This window comes from Eleutherodactylus coqui, chromosome 13 (assembly GCF_035609145.1).
Source record: "Eleutherodactylus coqui strain aEleCoq1 chromosome 13, aEleCoq1.hap1, whole genome shotgun sequence".
NCBI classification, from domain to species: Eukaryota; Metazoa; Chordata; class Amphibia; order Anura; family Eleutherodactylidae; genus Eleutherodactylus; species Eleutherodactylus coqui.
The window spans coordinates 54,094,128-54,114,204 of record NC_089849.1 but is presented as its reverse complement, the minus strand read 5'-3'; the positions used below and the strand labels follow the sequence as shown (position 1 = coordinate 54,114,204).

Genomic DNA, 20,077 nt, shown 5'->3' with positions numbered 1-20,077 from the left:
CGTGTAAAAGAAAAACTCAGCATATCCTATTTTGGTGCAAAATGCATAGCAAAATGGCCCACTGAAATCAATGGGCTTGCCTAAATACAACTAACCTGCATATGCACTGCGTATTTACACAATCAATCAATGGGATTTCTTACGTGTTTTTACGTGTGTCAATACGCTGCATATTCATGCACATAAAAAAATGTTGATAGGCAGAAATACACGGGGAAGCAGCGAATTTCAGTCTGTGGATACACTGCGTATTCACTAACCAAAATACGCAATACGCCATGTGAATGAGCCCTTAGAAGCGGGGCTAAGTCAAGAGAAGGCTCCAAAAAGAAAAGTAATCCTTGACTTACACAAACAAGGAAGAAGTTACAAAAAGATAGCAGAGGCACTGAATGTCCCTAGAGATACAGTTGGAGCATAGTTAAGGTACACTACCTGGACATGGTAAAAAAGGGGAAGCTATCAACGACTGCCCCCCACAATCCTGAAAAGGCAAGTACTCGAAGACCCTAAAGTGACTGCAAAAGACGGGCGCAGCAAGATTTGACAAATTAAAACTACCATGGTATCAGATCTCAAACAAAGCCAGCACCGATAAGCCTCTTCCAATATAAGCATAACCTCATTGCTTTGTCTCACCTCAGTTACCATTTCCCGGGTTAAGTTGCTCGAATAGAATGTGTCCACCCCTCTTGTCGCGACATCATGCAAAATGGCTGCCAGGTCGAGCCTTTTGACGAACGTTCCTGGAGTTAAGGGGAGCCCATGCGGGAAGAAAATATCTTGAAAAGTGTTTGATAGTTCATCTTCTTTTAGGTCACTGATGGCCCTTGCTATTAGCAAAAATAAGAAAATTAAAGATTAGGACCTGTTCCTTACTTATATGGGAAGTTATGTCCCCAAAAGCCTGTTAACATTTAAAGTCAGTTTAAGGCATTGCTCAGCAGGATCTAGAATACCCGTGGGTAACGGTCCATATTCCTGATGCAATACATGAACCCCTAGGACATCAGTTGGGTTCAGAAAAGCAGCAGATGCAATACAGGTGATGGTAAGTATGTATATGCCTTCTACTTCATTCCCTGCTTGGAAGAAGACAGGCAGAAGGTCAATAATACCCCAGAAAATCCCAGAAAAATAATAATTCTTTAGCTGCTTTACTTATAACTCTGCATTGCACTGTTCCTCTGTTAGTTCTACTGTTAACTAGAGATGAGCGAGTATACTCGCTAAAGGCAATTACTCGAGCGAGCATTGCCTTTAGCGAGTACCTGCCCGCTCGAGACTGAAGGTTCGGGTGCCGGCGGCGGGCAGGGAGCTGCAGGGGAGAGCGGGGCGGAACGGAGGGGAGATCTCTCTCTCCCTCCTACTGACTGCCGCTACTCACCGCTCCCCCGCGCCGGCACCCGAACCTTTCATCTCTAGTGGGCAGGTACTCGCTAAAGGCAATGCTCGCTCGAGCAATTGCCTTTAGCGAGTATACTCGCTCATCTCTATTGTTAGCGCATGAATACATTGACAACTGTGTGTTCCTTTCCCCCTTGTGATTTGGAGCTTGACTTACTCCAATCAATGTTGATTAACTTCATGCCTTTTGACAAGGGCAATGCTAACACCCAGTTGTCAATTTATTCAGACTTTTCCAGGAAGAATAACAGATGATTGGTGCTAAGCAAAATTGTAAGAAAAGATGTTTTATTGTTATTTCATGCGGAATACAAGTAATTACTAAAATAGATATGTCAGGAGAGGTGAAAGTTCCACTGTTAAAGGGATCCTTTAACTTCTGTCCCGGGATTGGAGGGTATACACTATTCTACTAAAAGTAACAGAACACGCAAGCAAGAATGAAAAGTAGTATTTATTTACAGATGTTAATACTTATTGGGGCCTACTTTGGCCCTAATGACATTGGATACTCTTCGTGGCATACTTTCTACTAACGTCTGATACACTTCAGCTAGTATTTCCCTTCATTTATCCTGTAAATGACTGGCGAGTTCTCTCAAAGCAGATGGATGCTGTTTATATTTCCTGATCCGATATTCCAGTTTGTCCAAAAGATGTTCAGTCAGGTTCAGGTTGGGACTCTGTACAGCTGGTCCAATCATAGAACATCCGTATCCTCAAACCAACATAAACCAGTTTTCGATTTGTGACAAGGAGCGTTGTCTTGTTGTACATGTGGTAAATATTGCTGACCATTCCCAGAGTATTGTCACGTTGTTAGCAGAGCATTATTGCCTACAATGTCATGGTACTCCTCCATGGTCATGGTTCTTGTCCATACAACCAATGGATTGAGACCATGCCAAATAACACATCCCCAGACCACAACAGAACCTCCTCCATACTTAACTGTTGGCACAGCACACTCAGGCAAAAGACGTTCCCCAGGCTCCTCTACACTCAGGTACGTGGAGGATGCCTGGGAAACGTCTTTTGAGTGAGTGTGTTGTACCAACAGTTAAGATTTGAAGATGGAGTAGATTGAAAAAAATCTCCTTCTGCACTCGTGTTGTAGTCCTTTAGAATGGTTAACTGGTAGTAGTTTTCATGGAACACAATGCTAGGTTCCAACTGTTCATTTATTTCAGAAAATCCAGAATTACAACAAGTAGCAAGTAATAAGTAAGGTACAATAAGGACCAACGTGTTTCGGCGTCTGACGCCCTTATCAAGCTTGATAAGGGCATCAGTTAGTACCCTGAAAATGGTAGACAGAACCAGTGGGCAACAGAGGGAAGGAGGGACGGGCGAGAAGATCAAGTACCGGTAATATACCTCCTCCACCCTCCAGACCCAAGACAGAATTTTGTCCTAAAACTGGAGGATCACTTTAAGTATACCTCCCATATCAAAAAATATCTGACGTGTCATCAGTAATTCATCATCAGTTTACAGTGGGGGGTCCATGATGTAGACCCCTCTGATAACTAGAATGAAGGGGTCCCCTTTTGAAGTTCTTAAAAGGGGTTATCCAAGTTGTAAAAATTCAATCAATATCTGATGGTTGAGGGTCTGACTCTTGGGATCACCGCTGATCAGCTGTTTGAAGTGGTTGTGGTGCTTGTGCAAGCTCTGCGGACTCTTTAATGATTACATAGGCTTCAGTTCTAGTTCATACTCCAACCATGCAGTTGATCCAGGTTTTAGTTAAATCTGTTGGACTTGGTTCAAGACAAAAGTGTTGCACCAAGATTTTCAAAACCAAGTTCACTTGATCTGCGATCAAAGCTTTGACCTGGATGAAATGTATCACACATGTTGATTGGTCACTGCAGTCAGGTGATCTTCCCATAGTGATAGTAAAAACATGTTCACCACCAGCAGCAAACGTGGGTGTGATTTCACCACCCAGAATAAGACTATCAGTTGAATCCACCATGTTGGACTTCGCTGCTAAACTAAGTTCAACTAGTGTGATCCGCCAAAATCAAGGGATCAAATTGAACCTAGATTTGAAACACGATCACGGACAAAACTGTGTTGGTGCAACATTTTCTACTTGATCTTAGATCAAATTAACTTTTGATTAATTCTTTAAATAAGTAAAAATGTTCACCATGGTCTTCAATCCGCTTTTGTGTGTTTAGTGCATGTAAAGACTAGAAAGAGCAACTGTAAAAATGTAATAAACAATCAAAGGCTGGGTTCACACGGGGCAGAATTGCCACAGAATTTCCATGCAGACTTTCCGCACGGAAATTCCGCCTGCAATTTTAGTCCCGGTAATTAAGCAGCAAAGTGGATGAAATTAGCAAAATCTTGTCCACACGCTGCGGCCAAGCTGCGTGGAAACTGACATGCGGCGCGGAATTCAGATCCGTGGCATGTTAATTTTATCGCCGTTTCCGCTGCGACCTCTCTCCTCTATACGGGAAGAGATTCCTGCAGTGGAATACAGGCAGACAAGCCGCTTCAAAATCTGCGCATGTTTTGAAGCTGCCTCTCTGCTGCAGAAGTCTTCCAGAATGTCCGTGCGCTCCCGCTGCAGACATTCCACGAGATTTCTGTGGGATTTACGCCCCTGTGTGAACCCAGCCTAAGTCAGTATTTCACAAACTTACCGGTAGATGAATATCCGCACAATCAATAAATCTATCTCAGTGATCTACGTCACCTACAATAACCTTATTTATGAGTGAAAACGGACAGAAGTCATAAAAAAATAAGCAGTTGAAGCCAAGCTCGTTCAACCAGTTCTGCCTGGCACCGAGTGCTGACAAAATCTTGGGTTTTCATTTAATTACTATGTATTTAGTAGGGTAAAGTAATATCAGTCTCTGAGCCTTCAATAGTATCACGTTGAGCACATTTTTAAAGAGACAGAATGCCCAGTACCGAATGAGAAACACAGCAGGAAATCAAGAACGTTGAGATGCAAGACTCTGCAGACAACAATCATCCACACCTGATCCCCTCCATATTTTAGGGTGGTTTCACACCTGTGCCGGGGGTTCTGCTTTCCAACTCCATTCGGGAAGCAGGAAAGGTGAATTCTCGTGACCAAATGGCTCCATCTGAAGACGGAACTGAACAGCGCCAAAGGGGCTTCATTGACGACAATGGGGTTCGTTTGGTTTCCGCTCAGATGTTCGACTTTTAGACGTAAGAAAAAACTATTTTTCTTCTGGCATTTTGAGCCAGGTCTGCAGCAGAACTTCCGACAGGGGGTTTCAACGCAGACATAAAACTACCCTCACTGAGTATCTGCAGAAGGATGCGTGTCTTGGGGCCAAGCATCAGATGCATATTGCCCATACTTGTCAATTTCAGCAGCTCCAGCCTGTGACTTGCCAAGTCTCTCCTGATTGCAGGTATCAGGGAGATAAGAATTCAATTGCCAAATACTTTTGTTCTTGGGGAGAAAAGCTGCTGCCAGAAGTGTCTGACAATGGCTTTTCCCCCTCCCTGTACATGCACGGTTGCTCCAAACCAAGTATGTACTTGTTTGGGGGTTTTGGGTGAGATAGCTATCAGCTGAGCAGGCAGTTGGCCAACAATCATCTAATGTGTGTGGCCACCCTTAGGTTCAGCTTGTCTGTCTACTGCAGGCAGAGTAGTGGGGGAAGCTTCTTCTTGTGCAAGCTGCCTCCCAGCCAGTAAGAATGCAGCCTAAATTCTATTCTCCTCTCAAACTCTCTATTTCACTTAAGGTACTTAGGGTCAATAGTCCCCTGAGTAATTGCTCGAAATAGCAATTACGGGCAACTCTCATCCGTGTAAACAGGGGACCCGACAGGCCTAGACCTTTTTGTCTACCATTAGACATTCATGGTACATTCCCGGGTTACAAATGTAAAATAGAAGGCGCAAATATTTTTCATGTCATTCTATATTCCAAAAAAAGCCTTTTCTCCTTAGGACTGCAACTAACATAGCTTCTTACCCAAGTCATGCGTTGTGTTAAATCCTCCACTTGCAACTTCCTCTACTGCAGATATAACATCCACCCATGGTAGCCTGGGGAAAAAATGATTGGTATTAAATTAGAAAGAGTCATATCTTATATGCATTGTTTTATAGCTATAGGAAGATAAAGATAAAGAGATAGAATAAGAAAGAAAGAATAGATCTGTACTTACTTTCCATACATGCTGTGAGCTTTCGCAAACCCTTTCAGCATCCCAGGAACGCCAACCAGAATACCTGGCTAATGAACAAAGAAAGAGACTATAATTAATTAGACAAGTACAAGAACTAATGCACAAGATATTGTGTATAAAGCTCTACACACACACATATATATATATATATATATATATATATATATATGATCTTTACTCTTGACATACAGTAGGCACTACATTGACATTAGTCTGCTGTTAACAGATACTATCATCTATACCTGGCTTTTGTATATTGAGCTATACTGATTCAGCTGTACTGTACAATGAATGACAACTTTATTACATCCATCTAGTAGCATGTTGGACCTTGTAGTTAACGCAAATTAGATACAGGTACTGACATGCACCGAATAGCTGACAGGAAGAGTTCATCAATTTATGCTGCCAAATTCTGACCCCCCATCAGCACGGGACAACAGAAATCTGGATTCATCTGAGATGTTTTTCTGGAGTCTTGTCTGACTGTCTCTCTTAGTAATGACACTTGAACTGCTTGTCTGTCAGTGTAACCCATCCGTGACACCCAAAAGTTGTACTTTTGGACATGTTGCTAAAACTTGCTTTTGATTGTGCCCCGCCTGCTTCTTAGAACAATTTTTGACATCTTCCTCTGACCCCTTTCATCAACGAGTTGTTTACATCCCCTTTTGCTGGATGGTCTCCCTTGATCACACCACTCTCCGTATACTCTCTACACCATGGCACAAGAAAATCCCACTAGGTTGGCAGTGACATCCCGGCCCCGGCTAGTCTAGCATGGATGACTAGGCCTCGTTGGAAGTTGCTCGGATCACTTGATTATCCCATTCTAATGTAGTCTCACACTAAAACTGATCCACTGAATCTTGCTCACTTGGTTCTATGCTGCGCTCCGAGATCATGGCTCTAATTTCCATACAGTCATCAAAGGGCTGGAGTCTAAAATAAAGTGGCCATTTGGTGTATATTTTGCTTGTTTACACTGTTCCTCTATCCCTGAGATAAGCAGCGCCAAATGTGTGTAGTAGCCGCTTTTCATCTTCACTGTTCTGATAGGAAGGTGGTTTTGGTAGCTTGGTATAGTACTTATATCTTACCTTATGTTTCCAATATTGCAAAAGCTCATTATGTATTCCGGATGGTGCCGTCTCCCGAAAATCAATGACATCTGTCAGGTTGTTTCTGATGTCATGAACCAGCATCACACCCCCTCTGATACAAAAAGATAAGAACAGACATACATTAGGGTTGCCCCACCATAGGGTACAAGCCCTAAGCAAAGAGAGTAGATAGGTTCTTGTGATATGGCTCAAAATAGAATGTTCTAACACAGTCTATTATTCATCTGTTACTGTAGTTTCTTTATCATGTATATTTGGTCACTAGGTGGCACTATTCTATTGTTCCACTAATATGAGCAGCGATAGGCAGTGGCATTCTAGCTTCAATACAATCAATCCAATTTAAAATTGGTCAAATGTATGTTCCTTCACATGTGGCCCTGTCATTGGCAAATAATTATTAATGTGTTATATGATCCTAACATCCTGCCATTTTAGTCAACTAAAAGGTTAAATCTCCTCTAAATAATACGGTAACCTAGTATTTAGGCAGCAAAGGAGACTCTTGTTGATCCAGAGGAAGGCCAAAACACCCAATGAGGCAGAAGCCAATTTAGCCCATTTGGGGGGGGAAACATTTCTTCCCAACTCCATAATGGCAGTAAGATAATCCCTGGATCAACGTTTGAAAGTTCTTACCTGACTCCAAGACCAGGATCAACAACCCCGCTGATTATTTTATGTCTGTATTATCATAGCGCTCTAGAAAGACGTGTAGTCCCCTCTTAAATTCCTCTATGGATTTTGCCATCACCACGTCCTCAGGCAGAGAGGTCCACAGTCTCACTGCTCTTACAGTAAAGAACCCCCTTCCGTGTTGGTGATGACACCTGCTTTCCTCTAGATGTAGAGGATGCCCTCTTGTTACCAATACAGTCCTGGGTATAAACAGATCATGGGAGAGATCCTTGTATTGTCCCCTCATGTATTTATACATAGTTATTTGGTCGCCCCTTAGCCGTCTTTTTTCCAGAGTGAATAATCCCAGTTTTGATAGCCTCTCTGGGTATTCCAGTCCTCTCATTCCGTTTATTAATTTAGTTGCCCTTCTTTGGACCCCTTCAAGCACTGCTACATCTTTCCTGAGCGCCAGTGTCCAGAACTGTACGCCGTATTCCATGTGAGGCCTGACGAGTCCCTTATATACAGTATCATAATGTCTCTATTGTCTTTATGTAAAGTGATCCTGATGTAAAATAATAACCAATAAAAGCAAGCTATAAGACTTTGGCTGAACGGGGTTTAAATATCCATGTGTCTCTCAGTTGGAACAATTCTCATAGTGATCCACTGTATGAGCCCCAAGTAAGCAAACTTCATTATTAGTCCCTTACATCCATCTGTCTTGCGGTTGTCTATAATCATGAAAAATGTCTGCTATTTCTCTAGAAACGTCACCAGTCTGGTTCCTGGGTTGATCTGGTATTGCAAATCCGTACCATTCACTTAAGTGGAGATAAGTTGCAATACTAAACACAACCAATGGACAGGGATGTCACTGTTCCCTAAAGGCTCCCTTATTTTAAAATCCAGGACAGACCATTTAAAGGGGTAATCTGGAAACTGGACATTTTTTCAAGTTTTCACCCATCCACAGGATAGGTGAATACCGATTGATTGGTGGGGGATCAAACCACTGGGACCTCTACGATCCCAAAAACAGAGTTCCTATTTACCCATTCCTCTTCACTGCAGGTTGCTAAACCCCCAGCAGTGAAGAGAAGATTGAATGGAGCAGCAGTTGCGCATGCGCGGTGCAGCTCAATTAATTTTCAAAGGGAATCCTGGAGATGGCGTTTAGTTTTTTCCATCAGCCTCACTGAAATTACTGGAGCGATGGCCGCACATGCGCAGCCAGCTCTCCATTCACTATGACGTCACTGAAGGTGGCAGAAGCCACCCAGAAGTGAGTAGGAATGCAGAAATGCCACCATCTATCAGTTTTCACTTATCCAACGGATGGATGAAAACTTGAAAAAATGTCCAGTCTCCAGAATACCTTTTTAACCAAACATTATTTATAATAAAAATCACAAATAATATGTTATTCTGCGTCCATACTTACCCTCCAATGCCTGAGGTATGTGGATTTACAATGCCAAGACACAGGGCAGTAGCAATGGCCGCATCCACCGAGCTTCCTCGTTTCTCTAACACTTCAATACCCAAAGCGGTACAATGGGAAGCATCACTTACCACTGCTCCTTGGTGGAAGATCTAGAGGGGGCAAATATCAGGATATGCATTAATTATATGTATTCACATATGTGATTGAGCCTTGGTTAAAATAAGGGGGCTGCAAAAAAATGGGGATGAGGTGCAATACCAGAAACAACCCATGGGAAAATAAACGGCAGTAAGGAAATAAAAAGGGGGTATATTGAAAAAACACGTCTGCAATGAAATGCCAATCAGGGAACAGGAGAAAGCCTGTGAAGCTGCACCCCACTAAAGAATGAAAAAAAACAAGCAAAATAAGAAGGGTTCGAATCTAAGATCTCACCTGAGGATCCCCAAAATATATCTGCATTATGAGCGCTATTGTGACACCCAGAGCGAATGTAATACAGGCAGTTATGATGACAGTAAGACCATCCTGACGACAGTTACAGTCTGAGCTGAAGGGGTCTTTGATGGTCTCTCTGAGGGGGGATGCGTCCTGGCTCCCCATATCGGAGGATGAAGATGGCAGTCGCTGCAGGCGGGCCGACTTAAGGAAAGCGTCCGGGTCTGTGAAAACGAATACACATCAACAACATAACGCTTATCCTTTACCATTTGCATATTCTTAGACGACTATTATAGGACTACTATTATATATACACTAATCTTTTAGCTTGTTTTTTTACCCAAATGCAATAAAATGGGCAATGTAAATAGTAAACTGGAGTTTTCTGCCCTTGGTGGATGTGTTGGATGATGTGAAGGTCTGGGTTGCTAGGACAGTTTCAGTGATGATCTGTGTTTCTGGATGATGATCTTGCATAAGCAGAGCTCCAAATTGTAGGAGAACGTCAGTGATGAAGAGGATTCTTTTCTCCAAGATGTTATGGATGATAATGAATGATGTTCCTCTTCCCAGGATGGTGTTATTGATTTGGTGGTGTTAGTGATGATACTGAATCTGGCTTTTCCCAATGGAGTTCTGCACATCAGGATGATTGGATTGATGATGTGGATTTCTTAGTCCAAGTGATGGTACCGAGTCCTGCATTTGGAGACGTAGATTCTGGCATACATGCGGGGGTGATATGGATGATGTAGAGTTTGCGTCCGAGGACAATGCTGACTTGGATGGTCTTGAGAATTGAGTAAACTAGGATGATGCGACAAATGCCCTCCCTATACCTATTGAGCGACCCAGGACCGGCTGTGAACCTCCTCGGATGCTTCCCCTTCCAAAACTCCTTCTGTTGAGGATTAAAGCCAGAGACTGAGGTTCTGGGATTAGCAATTGTGTTCAAGAGCTATCAGGTTTCTACAGTAAATCCCTAAGTTTAACTCATTAAATTCTTTTTGGATTGCACATTGCACTTCTTACAGGGCACATATTATACACATAGTATATAAAGCATCCAGTAAACTGCTTTTTGGGACTAGCTTGGTCCTCAGCCCATAAAGGTAAGGCAATGGTTCGCAACTAACTCAGCCTACAATGATAGCCTCCAACTTTCACAGCATGCTGGAACATGTGGATTCACAACAGTTGCATATTAAGAGGTTGCAAATCATTGAGATATAAATGGGAATGGAAGTGTGAGCAGAGCAGGATGTGCAGGATAGGACAGATTCGGGATTCAGGATAACTGTATTTTACAATATGTAATAGTGGGAGCTATGAGAGCCGTCATGTGTATATGCTATATAGGGGGCACCATGGCAATTAAAAAAACATTTCAGTGACTACTCAGATGCATAGCTTGACGTGGAAAATGTTCATACCAACCAGTCCCACATAGCATTGCCAGCCAGAGTGACCCTAAAACAGTCTTAGCCAGAGTACCCTATAATACTGCAAGTCAGAAGGGTGTTGTAAATAGCGCAAGCCAGAGTAGCCCCATAAATATTACTAGTGAAGTCTATATGGATAGACAGTGTTATATACAGGACAGCGTGTGTACTTCTACAGAGTGTACCTGTACAGCATTATATACAGAACAGTGTGTGTAACTGTACAGTTTTACATGAAGAGCAGTGTGAGTACATATACAGTAAATTCTGTACAGCACTGTATACGGAACAGTGTGAGCCTATACATTAAAATGTTATATGCAGATCAATGTTCACCTGTACAGTATAATATACAGAACAGTGTGCATCTATGCAGTACTGTATACAGAATAGTTTGAGTACATGTACAGTATTATATATAGAAGAATACATTATAATATACAGAACAGTGTGGGTACATAGATGGTATTATATATAGAAGGGTATGTGAACATGTACATTAATATATATAGAACAGTGTGAGTACTTCTACAGTATTACATATGTCGGTATAATAGCATGTACAAATACTGTATTATATACAACACTGTGTGCACACAAAGAGTTATATATATATATATATATATATATATATATATATATATATATATATATACACCCGTACAGTAATGTCATTATATGCAGTGGGTGCCGCTGTACAATATGATATACAGAACAATGTGTGCGACTGCACAGTACTAATTAAAGAATATGGTGTGTACCTGTACAATATTACGTGCAGAACTACCTGTTGCAGAGTATATCGCCTTCTCACTACATGTACCACTATATATAAGCTTCTCCATAGATGTACCGGTATATATAATCTCCTCACTACATGTACCCCTATATATAATTTCCTCTCTACATGCACTGGTGTATTATATACAGAAAAATGTATACTTGTAGATCAATATATACAGAGCAATGTGTGCAGTATTATATGCACAGCAATGTAACTGTTCGTATTACCTACAGACCAGTATGAGCTCCTAGACAGTCTCTTATGGTGAACATGGTGTGTGGATGTATAGTATTATAGCATATCTGTTCTAATAGCATATACAGTGTATCCATATATTAGTATATACTCAGTGTATACACTATAAACAACGTCACGGGCAATAAATAATTCCTGCATGCAGAAGCCAAGTATACATCTGCACAGTAAGCATAATAACAGTCATGATGGGGGCACATTCTGAACATTCCAGTCCCGCATACTAGTTGCGCCCATAAAATGATGGCACATTGCTTTCTCCTAAGATATGAGAATATTGGCAGTGGATACAGGCTGAGCCTCAGACTTTACATCACAATGACGCAGGCACTGGAGAGATGTACAGATAAAGAACAGGGGGTGGTCATAGGGACAAGAACCTGCGGGGACTATGATGCACTGCTTCTCTGCCCGAATCCAACCTCAGGTAGGACCCCGAACGAACACCTTTGCTTTACCATTGCAAAACATATGCATTAGGCATTCATACTTATGATATAACAGGGGAACATATTTATAAACTTTTACTGCAATGAACTTCTGTTTATGTAACTTCATCTAATGTCAGTTTTCTAAGGTTGCACAGTTTAGAAAGCAGCACTTTCATCTGTATGTATATACTAAGTCATGTGTTGCATAATATATACTATGTATTCAAATATGCACATCTGTGTTTATAAACTTCTTTCCTATATCATCACACTACATTGTGTCAATGGGGAAAATTTGCAACATTATTACAGTCACCTAGCCTAGTATCCAACTCAAAAAGAGTTTTTTGCATGGAGCTCCATTTCTATGGAAAGCATTGCATATATAGTACTTACACCAAGTTCTCATATATAGTATCTTATACCTACTTCTCATATATAGTACTTACACCTACTTCTCATATATAGTACTTACACCTACTTCTCATATATAGTACTTACACCTACTTCTCATATATAGTACTTACACCTACTTCTCATATATAGTACTTATACCTACTTCTCATATATAGTACTTACACCTACTTCTCATATATAGTACTTACACCAAGTTCTTATATATAGTACTTACACCTAGCTCTCATATATAGTACTTATACCTACTTCTCATATATAGTACTTACACCAAGTTCTTATATATAGTACTTACACCTAGCTCTCATATATAGTACTTATACCTACTTCTCATATATAGTACTTACACCAAGTTCTTATATATAGTACTTACACCTAGCTCTCATATATAGTACTTACACCTACTTCTCATATATAGTACTTACACCTACTTCTCATATATAGCACTTACACCAAGTTCTTATATATAGTACTTACACCTAGCTCTCATATATAGTACTTATACCTACTTCTCATATATAGTACTTATACCTACTTCTCATATATAGTACTTACACCAAGTTCTTATATATAGTACTTACACCTAGCTCTCATATATAGTACTTATACCTACTTCTCATATATAGTACTTACACCAAGTTCTTATATATAGTACTTACACCTAGCTCTCATATATAGTACTTACACCTACTTCTCATATATAGTACTTACACCTACTTCTCATATATAGCACTTACACCTACTTCTCATATATAGCACTTACACCAAGTTGTTATATATAGTACTTACACCTAGCTCTCATATATAGTACTTATACCTACTTCTCATATATAGTACTTATACCTACTTCTCATATATAGTACTTATACCTACTTCTCATATATAGTACTTATACCTACTTCTCATATATAGTACTTATACCTACTTCTCATATATAGTACTTACACCTACTTCTCATATATAGTACTTACACCTACTTCTCATATATAGTACTTATACCTACTTCTCATATATAGTACTTACACCTACTTCTCATACTGTAAGTGTTGTACATTTGGCACAAGCCTTGTAAATTTGGCCAACAGAATACTGCAGGCAAAATGTAAAAGACTTCATATAACGAAATCCTTATAAGGCTGCGTTCACACGGGGTGAATCTTACGCTTTTTTTCCACTCTGACTTTCTGCCCATTTTCCGCGCATACATTCTGCAATCACAATCCGCGGCCAGGTTGAGCTGAAGTACTGCGTTTATTAATGCGAGTTTTATGCAAATTCTCTGCACAGAATTTCAATGAGCATGCGGAATCAGCTGCAGATTTCGCTATTTCTATTGAGGCCTACAAACGCCATAGAAATTACGCCAAAATTGACATGCTGTGGAACATAAATACACATCACAACAACAATTCCGCACAGTGTACATGCGTACATTTTCCGTAACATGAGAATGACATTGCGCAAAACAATATTGACTTTGCTTATGCTGTAAATGCTGCAGATTTGTGTGGAAGGTCCATGTGGAAGAAAAGCAGCAACTCTGCGCAAACCTGAACCCAACCTAGGGGTGCCTCCCCACGGGCGTCTGTCGTTTGGGGTGCTTTGTAAAGTGCGTCGTCATGCCTTGTTTCACCCAAATCGAACAAATGATGGCTTCATATGGAAACATAGGTGCATAAAAAGGCAAAAAAAGCCAAAAGATAGAACATGCCGTGATTTTTTGCGATCGTAGCATCGCAACAAAGAACACATCACAGATGTAAATGTAATCATTGAAAGACTTTGGTTTCATAAATCTGCTTTTTTACTCACTCTCGCATAGAGCAAAAAACGCAGAGTTTTAGCGTCCGTGTAGACATAGAGGCATGCTTAGGCCCCTGCGGACTACAAAATCTCAATAGAAAATCATTGCTGCAAAATGCCTGTACGTGACGCCCAGGGTTTCCAATGGGTTCTTTCACATGAGATCTTTTATAGCCTGAAAGAACCCATTGGAAACCCTGCGCTTCACATACATGCGTTTGTAGCCCGTGTGGATGCAGCCTCAGAGTAACATTGATTAAAAGTAAAAATAGGGAGAAAGATACTTTTTAAATGGAAATTCCAGTAGAAATGTGTACATTAGAAAAAAAAAAAAAGTATATGCGGCAACAAGGGGAGAATCCAGCTCAGCCAATAGTGGAACAAGAAATGTAAAAAGTACAACTTTATTACAAAAATATTAAAAATACTGAATATTAGGCCATTGAACAAAATACATCAAATGCATGCCAGTTTGAGCAAAACTGACATATTTTTATGTATTGTGGTCGATGCCCTATATTTTTTATATCTTTGTAATAAAAGGTACCTTTTACATTTTTGGTTCTACCATTGGCTGAGCTGAATTTCCCCCTTGGTGCTACTGGTCTACATGCGGCTGGTGGAACGTTTCTGTGCTCGTTCCCGTCGGTATCAAGGTGGTTGGTGAACTGGAATTTCTTTTGTAATCATTCCATTCTATCACCGGTATATGTGGTGAGGAAATGATATACACAGGGACAAGTAGGGAAATGAAGGATATACACTGGTAGATGTAGTGAGGAGATGATATATACAGGGACAAGTAGGGAAATGAAGGATATACACTGGTAGATGTGAGGAGAGGATATATACAGGGACAAGTAGGGAAATGAAGGATATATACTGGTAGATGTGATTAGATGACATATACAGGGACAAGTAGGGAAATGAAGGATATATACTAGTAGATGTGAGTAGATGACATATACAGGGACAAGTAGGGAAATGAAGGATATATACTGGTAGATGTGAGGAGATGATATATACAGGGACAAGTAGGGAAATGAAGGATATACACTGGTAGATGTAGTGAGGAGATGATATATACAGGGACAAGCAGTGAAATGAAGGATATATACTAGTAGATGTGAGGAGATGATATATACAGGGACAAGTAGGGAAATGAAGAATATATACTGGTAGATGTGAGGAGATGATATATACAGGGACAAGTAGGGAAATGAAGAATATATACTAGTAGATGTGAGGAGATGATATATACAGGGACAAGTAGGGAAATGAAGGATATATACTAGTAGATGTGAGTAGATGATACATACAGGGACAAGTAGGGAAATGAAGGATATACACTGGTAGATGTGAGGAGAGGATATATACAGGGACAAGTAGGGAAATGAAGGGTATATACTAGTAGATGTGAGGAGATGATATATACAGGGACAAGTGGGGAAATGAAGGATATATACTAGTAGATGTGAGTAGATGATATATACAGGGACAAGTGGGGAAATGAAGGATATATACTAGTAGATGTGAGGAGATGATATATACAGGGACAAGTAGGGAAATGAAGGATATACACTGGTAGATGTAGTGAGGAGATGATATATACGGGGACAAGTAGGGAAATGAAGGCTATACACTGGTAGATGTGAGGAGATGATATAGACAGGGACAAGTAGGGAAATGAAGGATATACACTGGTACATGTAGTGAGCAGATTTATATATATTGGTATATTTAGTGAAGAGATTATATACACCAGCGCAGGTAGGGAGGAGATAATATATACTGGTACAGTACATATAGTGAGGAGATGATATATACTGACTGGTACATGTAGTTAAGTGATGATATAGATTGGTATATGTAGTGAGAAAACAATGTACACTGGTATATGTAGTGGTGTAGAAATGCCATACAATCACATATGTAGTGCGATACTATACACTGGCACATGTTGTAAGGGGATGATATACACTATAGCAGTACCTAGAGTGAGGAGATGATGTATACTGGTACATGTAGATTGGATATGACATACATTAGTATATTATATCAAGAGATTATATACACCAGTGTAGGTAGTGTAGGGATGATATATACTGGTACATGTAGATTGGATATGATATACACTAGTACATGTATATCATCACTTAACTACATCGGCATATGTAGTGAGGAAATTATGTAAACTGGTATATGTAGTGAGGAGATGATATATTTGTAACATGTAATGATGAGATGATATACACCACTAAATGTAGTGAGAAAGTTATATAAACGAGTACATGTAGTGAGTAATTTATATAATGTACAGCAGTACATGCAGTAATGAGATTACATATACTGGTACATGTCGTACAAAGATGACACACAGTGGCACGTGTAATGAGGAAATGATTTACACTAGTACAAGTAGTGAGCAGATTATGTACTGGTACATACAGTGAAGATATAATATACAGTGTAGAGTTAGATATAGTGTGAAGATGATGTATATTAGTACATGTAGTAAGAAGATGATATATATTGTGCATGTAATGATGAGATGATATACACTGCTAAATGTGGTGAGGACATTATAGAAATCAGTATATGTAATAAGGAGATGTTATATACCAGTACATCTAGTGAGGGGATAATATATACTGGTTCAAAATATGACATACAGTGGTACATGTAATAAGATGATATTCACCTGGATGTGTAGTGAGGAGATGATATACACCGTACATTTAGTGAGCAGATGATATACATCGGTATATGCAGTGAGGAGATTATATACACTGGTACATGTAAGTGAAGAGATGATATACATCTATACGTGTAATGAGAAGATGATATACACTGTTACATTTAGTGAGGAGATAACATACACCAGTACATGTAGTGAGCTGATGATGCATACTGGTTTATATAGTGAGGAGATGATGTATACTGTAGCAGGTAGATATACACTAATACATGTAGTGAGGGGATTATGTATACTTGTTTATGTGAGGAGATGTTGTATGCTGCTACATATAGTGAGGAGATGATGTACATGTAATAGGAGGTGATATACACCGTACATGTGATAATATACAGTGGTACATGTAGTGCAGATAGATTATATACCAGTACATGTAGTGAGATTATATATATTGGTTCATGTTGTAAAGAGTTGACATATAGTGGTACATTTAATTAGAAGATGATATTCACCTATATGTGCATTGAGGAGAGGATATACACCTGTACATGAAGTGAAGAGATGATATACAATGGTGTAATAGGAGGCGATATAAAAGGTACATGTAGTAAGGGGATGATATACACCGGTACATGTAGTAACGGGATGATATACACCGGTACATGTAGTAAGGGGATGATATACACCGGTACATGTAGTAACGGGATGATATACACCGGTACATGTAGTAAGGGGATGATATACACCGGTACATGTAGTAACGGGATGATATACATTGGTACATGTAGTAACGGGATGATATACATCGGTACATGTAGTAACGGGATGATATACACCGGTACATGTAGTAACGGGATGATATACACCGGTACATGTAGTAACGGGATGATATACACCGGTACATGTAGTAAGGGGATGATATACACCGGTACATGTAGTAAGGGGATGATATACACCGGTACATGTAGTAAGGGGATGATATACACCGGTACATGTAGTAAGGGGATGATATACACCGGTACATGTAGTAAGGAGATGATATACACCGGTACATGTAGTAAGGGGATGATATACACCGGTACATGTAGTAAGGGGATGATATACACCGGTACATGTAGTAAGGGGATGATATACACCGGTACATGTAGTAAGGGGATGATATACCCCGGTACATGTAGTAAGGGGATGATATACCCCGGTACATGTAGTAAGGGGATGATATACCCCGGTACATGTAGTAAGGGGATGATATGCACTGCTACATGTGGTAAGGAGAGGATATACACAGGCACATGTAATAAGGGAATGATATACACTGCTACTTGTAGTAAGGGGAGGATATACACAGGTACATGTAATAAGGGAATGATATACACCGGTCCTTGTGAGGAGGAGATGCAAACGATGTGATGGAGACACAGATGATACATGTCATGAAGATAGGGCTCACTGGTCCATCCGATGGAAGAATAAGACGTATGCTCCATGGAGTAAGCATGCACTGACACTACATGGGATGATGCGGGTAATCATGCACACCTGCTCTAGGTGGACACATCATTTATTACACAGCAAGGCAGCAGCAGGTTACCGGAGTCATGCTCCCCCAGGAAGGTATCATCCTCCCCGGCTCGTGGCACAGGCTCGCCCCCGGTTTCCTCTTCTGGCAGACGGGGAAAGCTGGTGATGCTCATGTAGTCTACAGGGGAATAGGAGCCCAGAGATCGCCCGGGGCCCGGCTCAGCCATCTCCACCAGCCTGTGACGTCACCACTACTGTGGAGGGTGGGAGCTGCGCAGAGAGTCCCCAGCAGGTGGCGCTGCTGCTGTCACTACACCAGATTGTTGCTTCTAACAATCATGGCAGGAATGAGTTAAAGGGACAGGTGGTCACAGTTGACAAGCCTCCATTTTTTTCAGGGTCAGTGAGATCTGTGACTGCTGTCAGCAGGACGACAATGAGCTGCCATGGCTGTCTGCACTGTTCGCTACAAGCTGGGGAGGAAATGGTTAAAACAGCATACTAAGGAGTAAGCAGCCCAATAACAGCTCTACCTAGCTACAGGCTTGGAGCTTTTAACTCTATCACTTCCAGAGTGCCCAGCTTAGAGGGAGCCCACTGATACAACAACCTGCTGACTATGACACCCAGGGATACTTGTTTGTGTCCTGCTCCACTCCTGTGCTCCCCTGATACAAGGAGGTGATCCCACTGCCTCCCTACTGCAAGAACTGGCCTAGTATCTGCTAGTGTTAATGGGAATATCAGTGGTTAAAGGGATTAACCTATTAGAGAAATCAGGTTTTTATGTTAACCCCTTAAGGACACGGCTCTATTTTTTTTCAGTTTTTTTCCTCTTCACTTTTAAAAAATCATGACTTTTATCTGTCCATTAGGGCTTAGTCACACGAGTGTATATCCATCTGAGCAGTCCTCCCCTCTGAGTGGTTGGCAATGGGAGGGGGCGGGACAGTGGTGTAGCTAAGCTCCTGCCCTGCCCCTTGTCCACTGCAAGCAATGGGAGTGGGCGGGACAGAGCAGAGTTTAGCTCCACCCCCTCCATTGCAAACACCGGAGTGGAGGAGAGAAGCAGAGAACCGGTGGGGGCTGCACAGATGGAAGCGTATATCCGCCGGCCGTGAAAACACCGGCCGATATACACTCGTGGGAATAAGCTCTTGATCTAGATGTATGAGGGCTTGTTTTTTGCGGGGTCGAGTTGTATTTTCCATTGCTACTATTCAATGTACCATATAATGTACTGAAAAACCTTTAAAAAAATTCTAAATTGACTGAAATGTAAAACAAAAGGAACTTCTGCCATCTTTGATGGGGTCGCATTCCTACGGTGTACACACTGCAGCAAAAATGACCTGATAACGGTATTCCATGGGTCGGTATGATCACTGCGATACCAGATGTATATAGTTTTATTTTTGCTTTACGACTTTTAAAAATAAAATATCTATGGAAAAAAAGTATATCCTGCCGCCATCTTCTGACAGCCATAA

General features: G+C 40.8%; 1 protein-coding gene across 2 annotated transcripts in view; it reads right to left on the bottom strand.

The window, feature by feature from the left end:
• The window catches only part of GGT7 (gamma-glutamyltransferase 7), a 37,101-nt gene extending 18,275 nt beyond the window's left edge, over positions 1 to 18,826 (bottom strand). For both annotated transcript variants that reach the window (XM_066586140.1, XM_066586141.1), the window contains exons 1-7: positions 18,658 to 18,826; positions 9,237 to 9,463; positions 8,799 to 8,950; positions 6,710 to 6,824; positions 5,589 to 5,656; positions 5,393 to 5,466; positions 640 to 833 (exon numbers count right to left, since the gene is read on the bottom strand). In XM_066586140.1, coding sequence (XP_066442237.1) covers positions 640 to 833; positions 5,393 to 5,466; positions 5,589 to 5,656; positions 6,710 to 6,824; positions 8,799 to 8,950; positions 9,237 to 9,463; positions 18,658 to 18,814 — 987 coding nt within the window. In that variant the 5' untranslated portion in view covers positions 18,815 to 18,826. The remainder of the gene's footprint in view (positions 1 to 639; positions 834 to 5,392; positions 5,467 to 5,588; positions 5,657 to 6,709; positions 6,825 to 8,798; positions 8,951 to 9,236; positions 9,464 to 18,657) is intronic.
• Between the last annotated feature and the right edge of the window lie 1,251 nt (positions 18,827 to 20,077).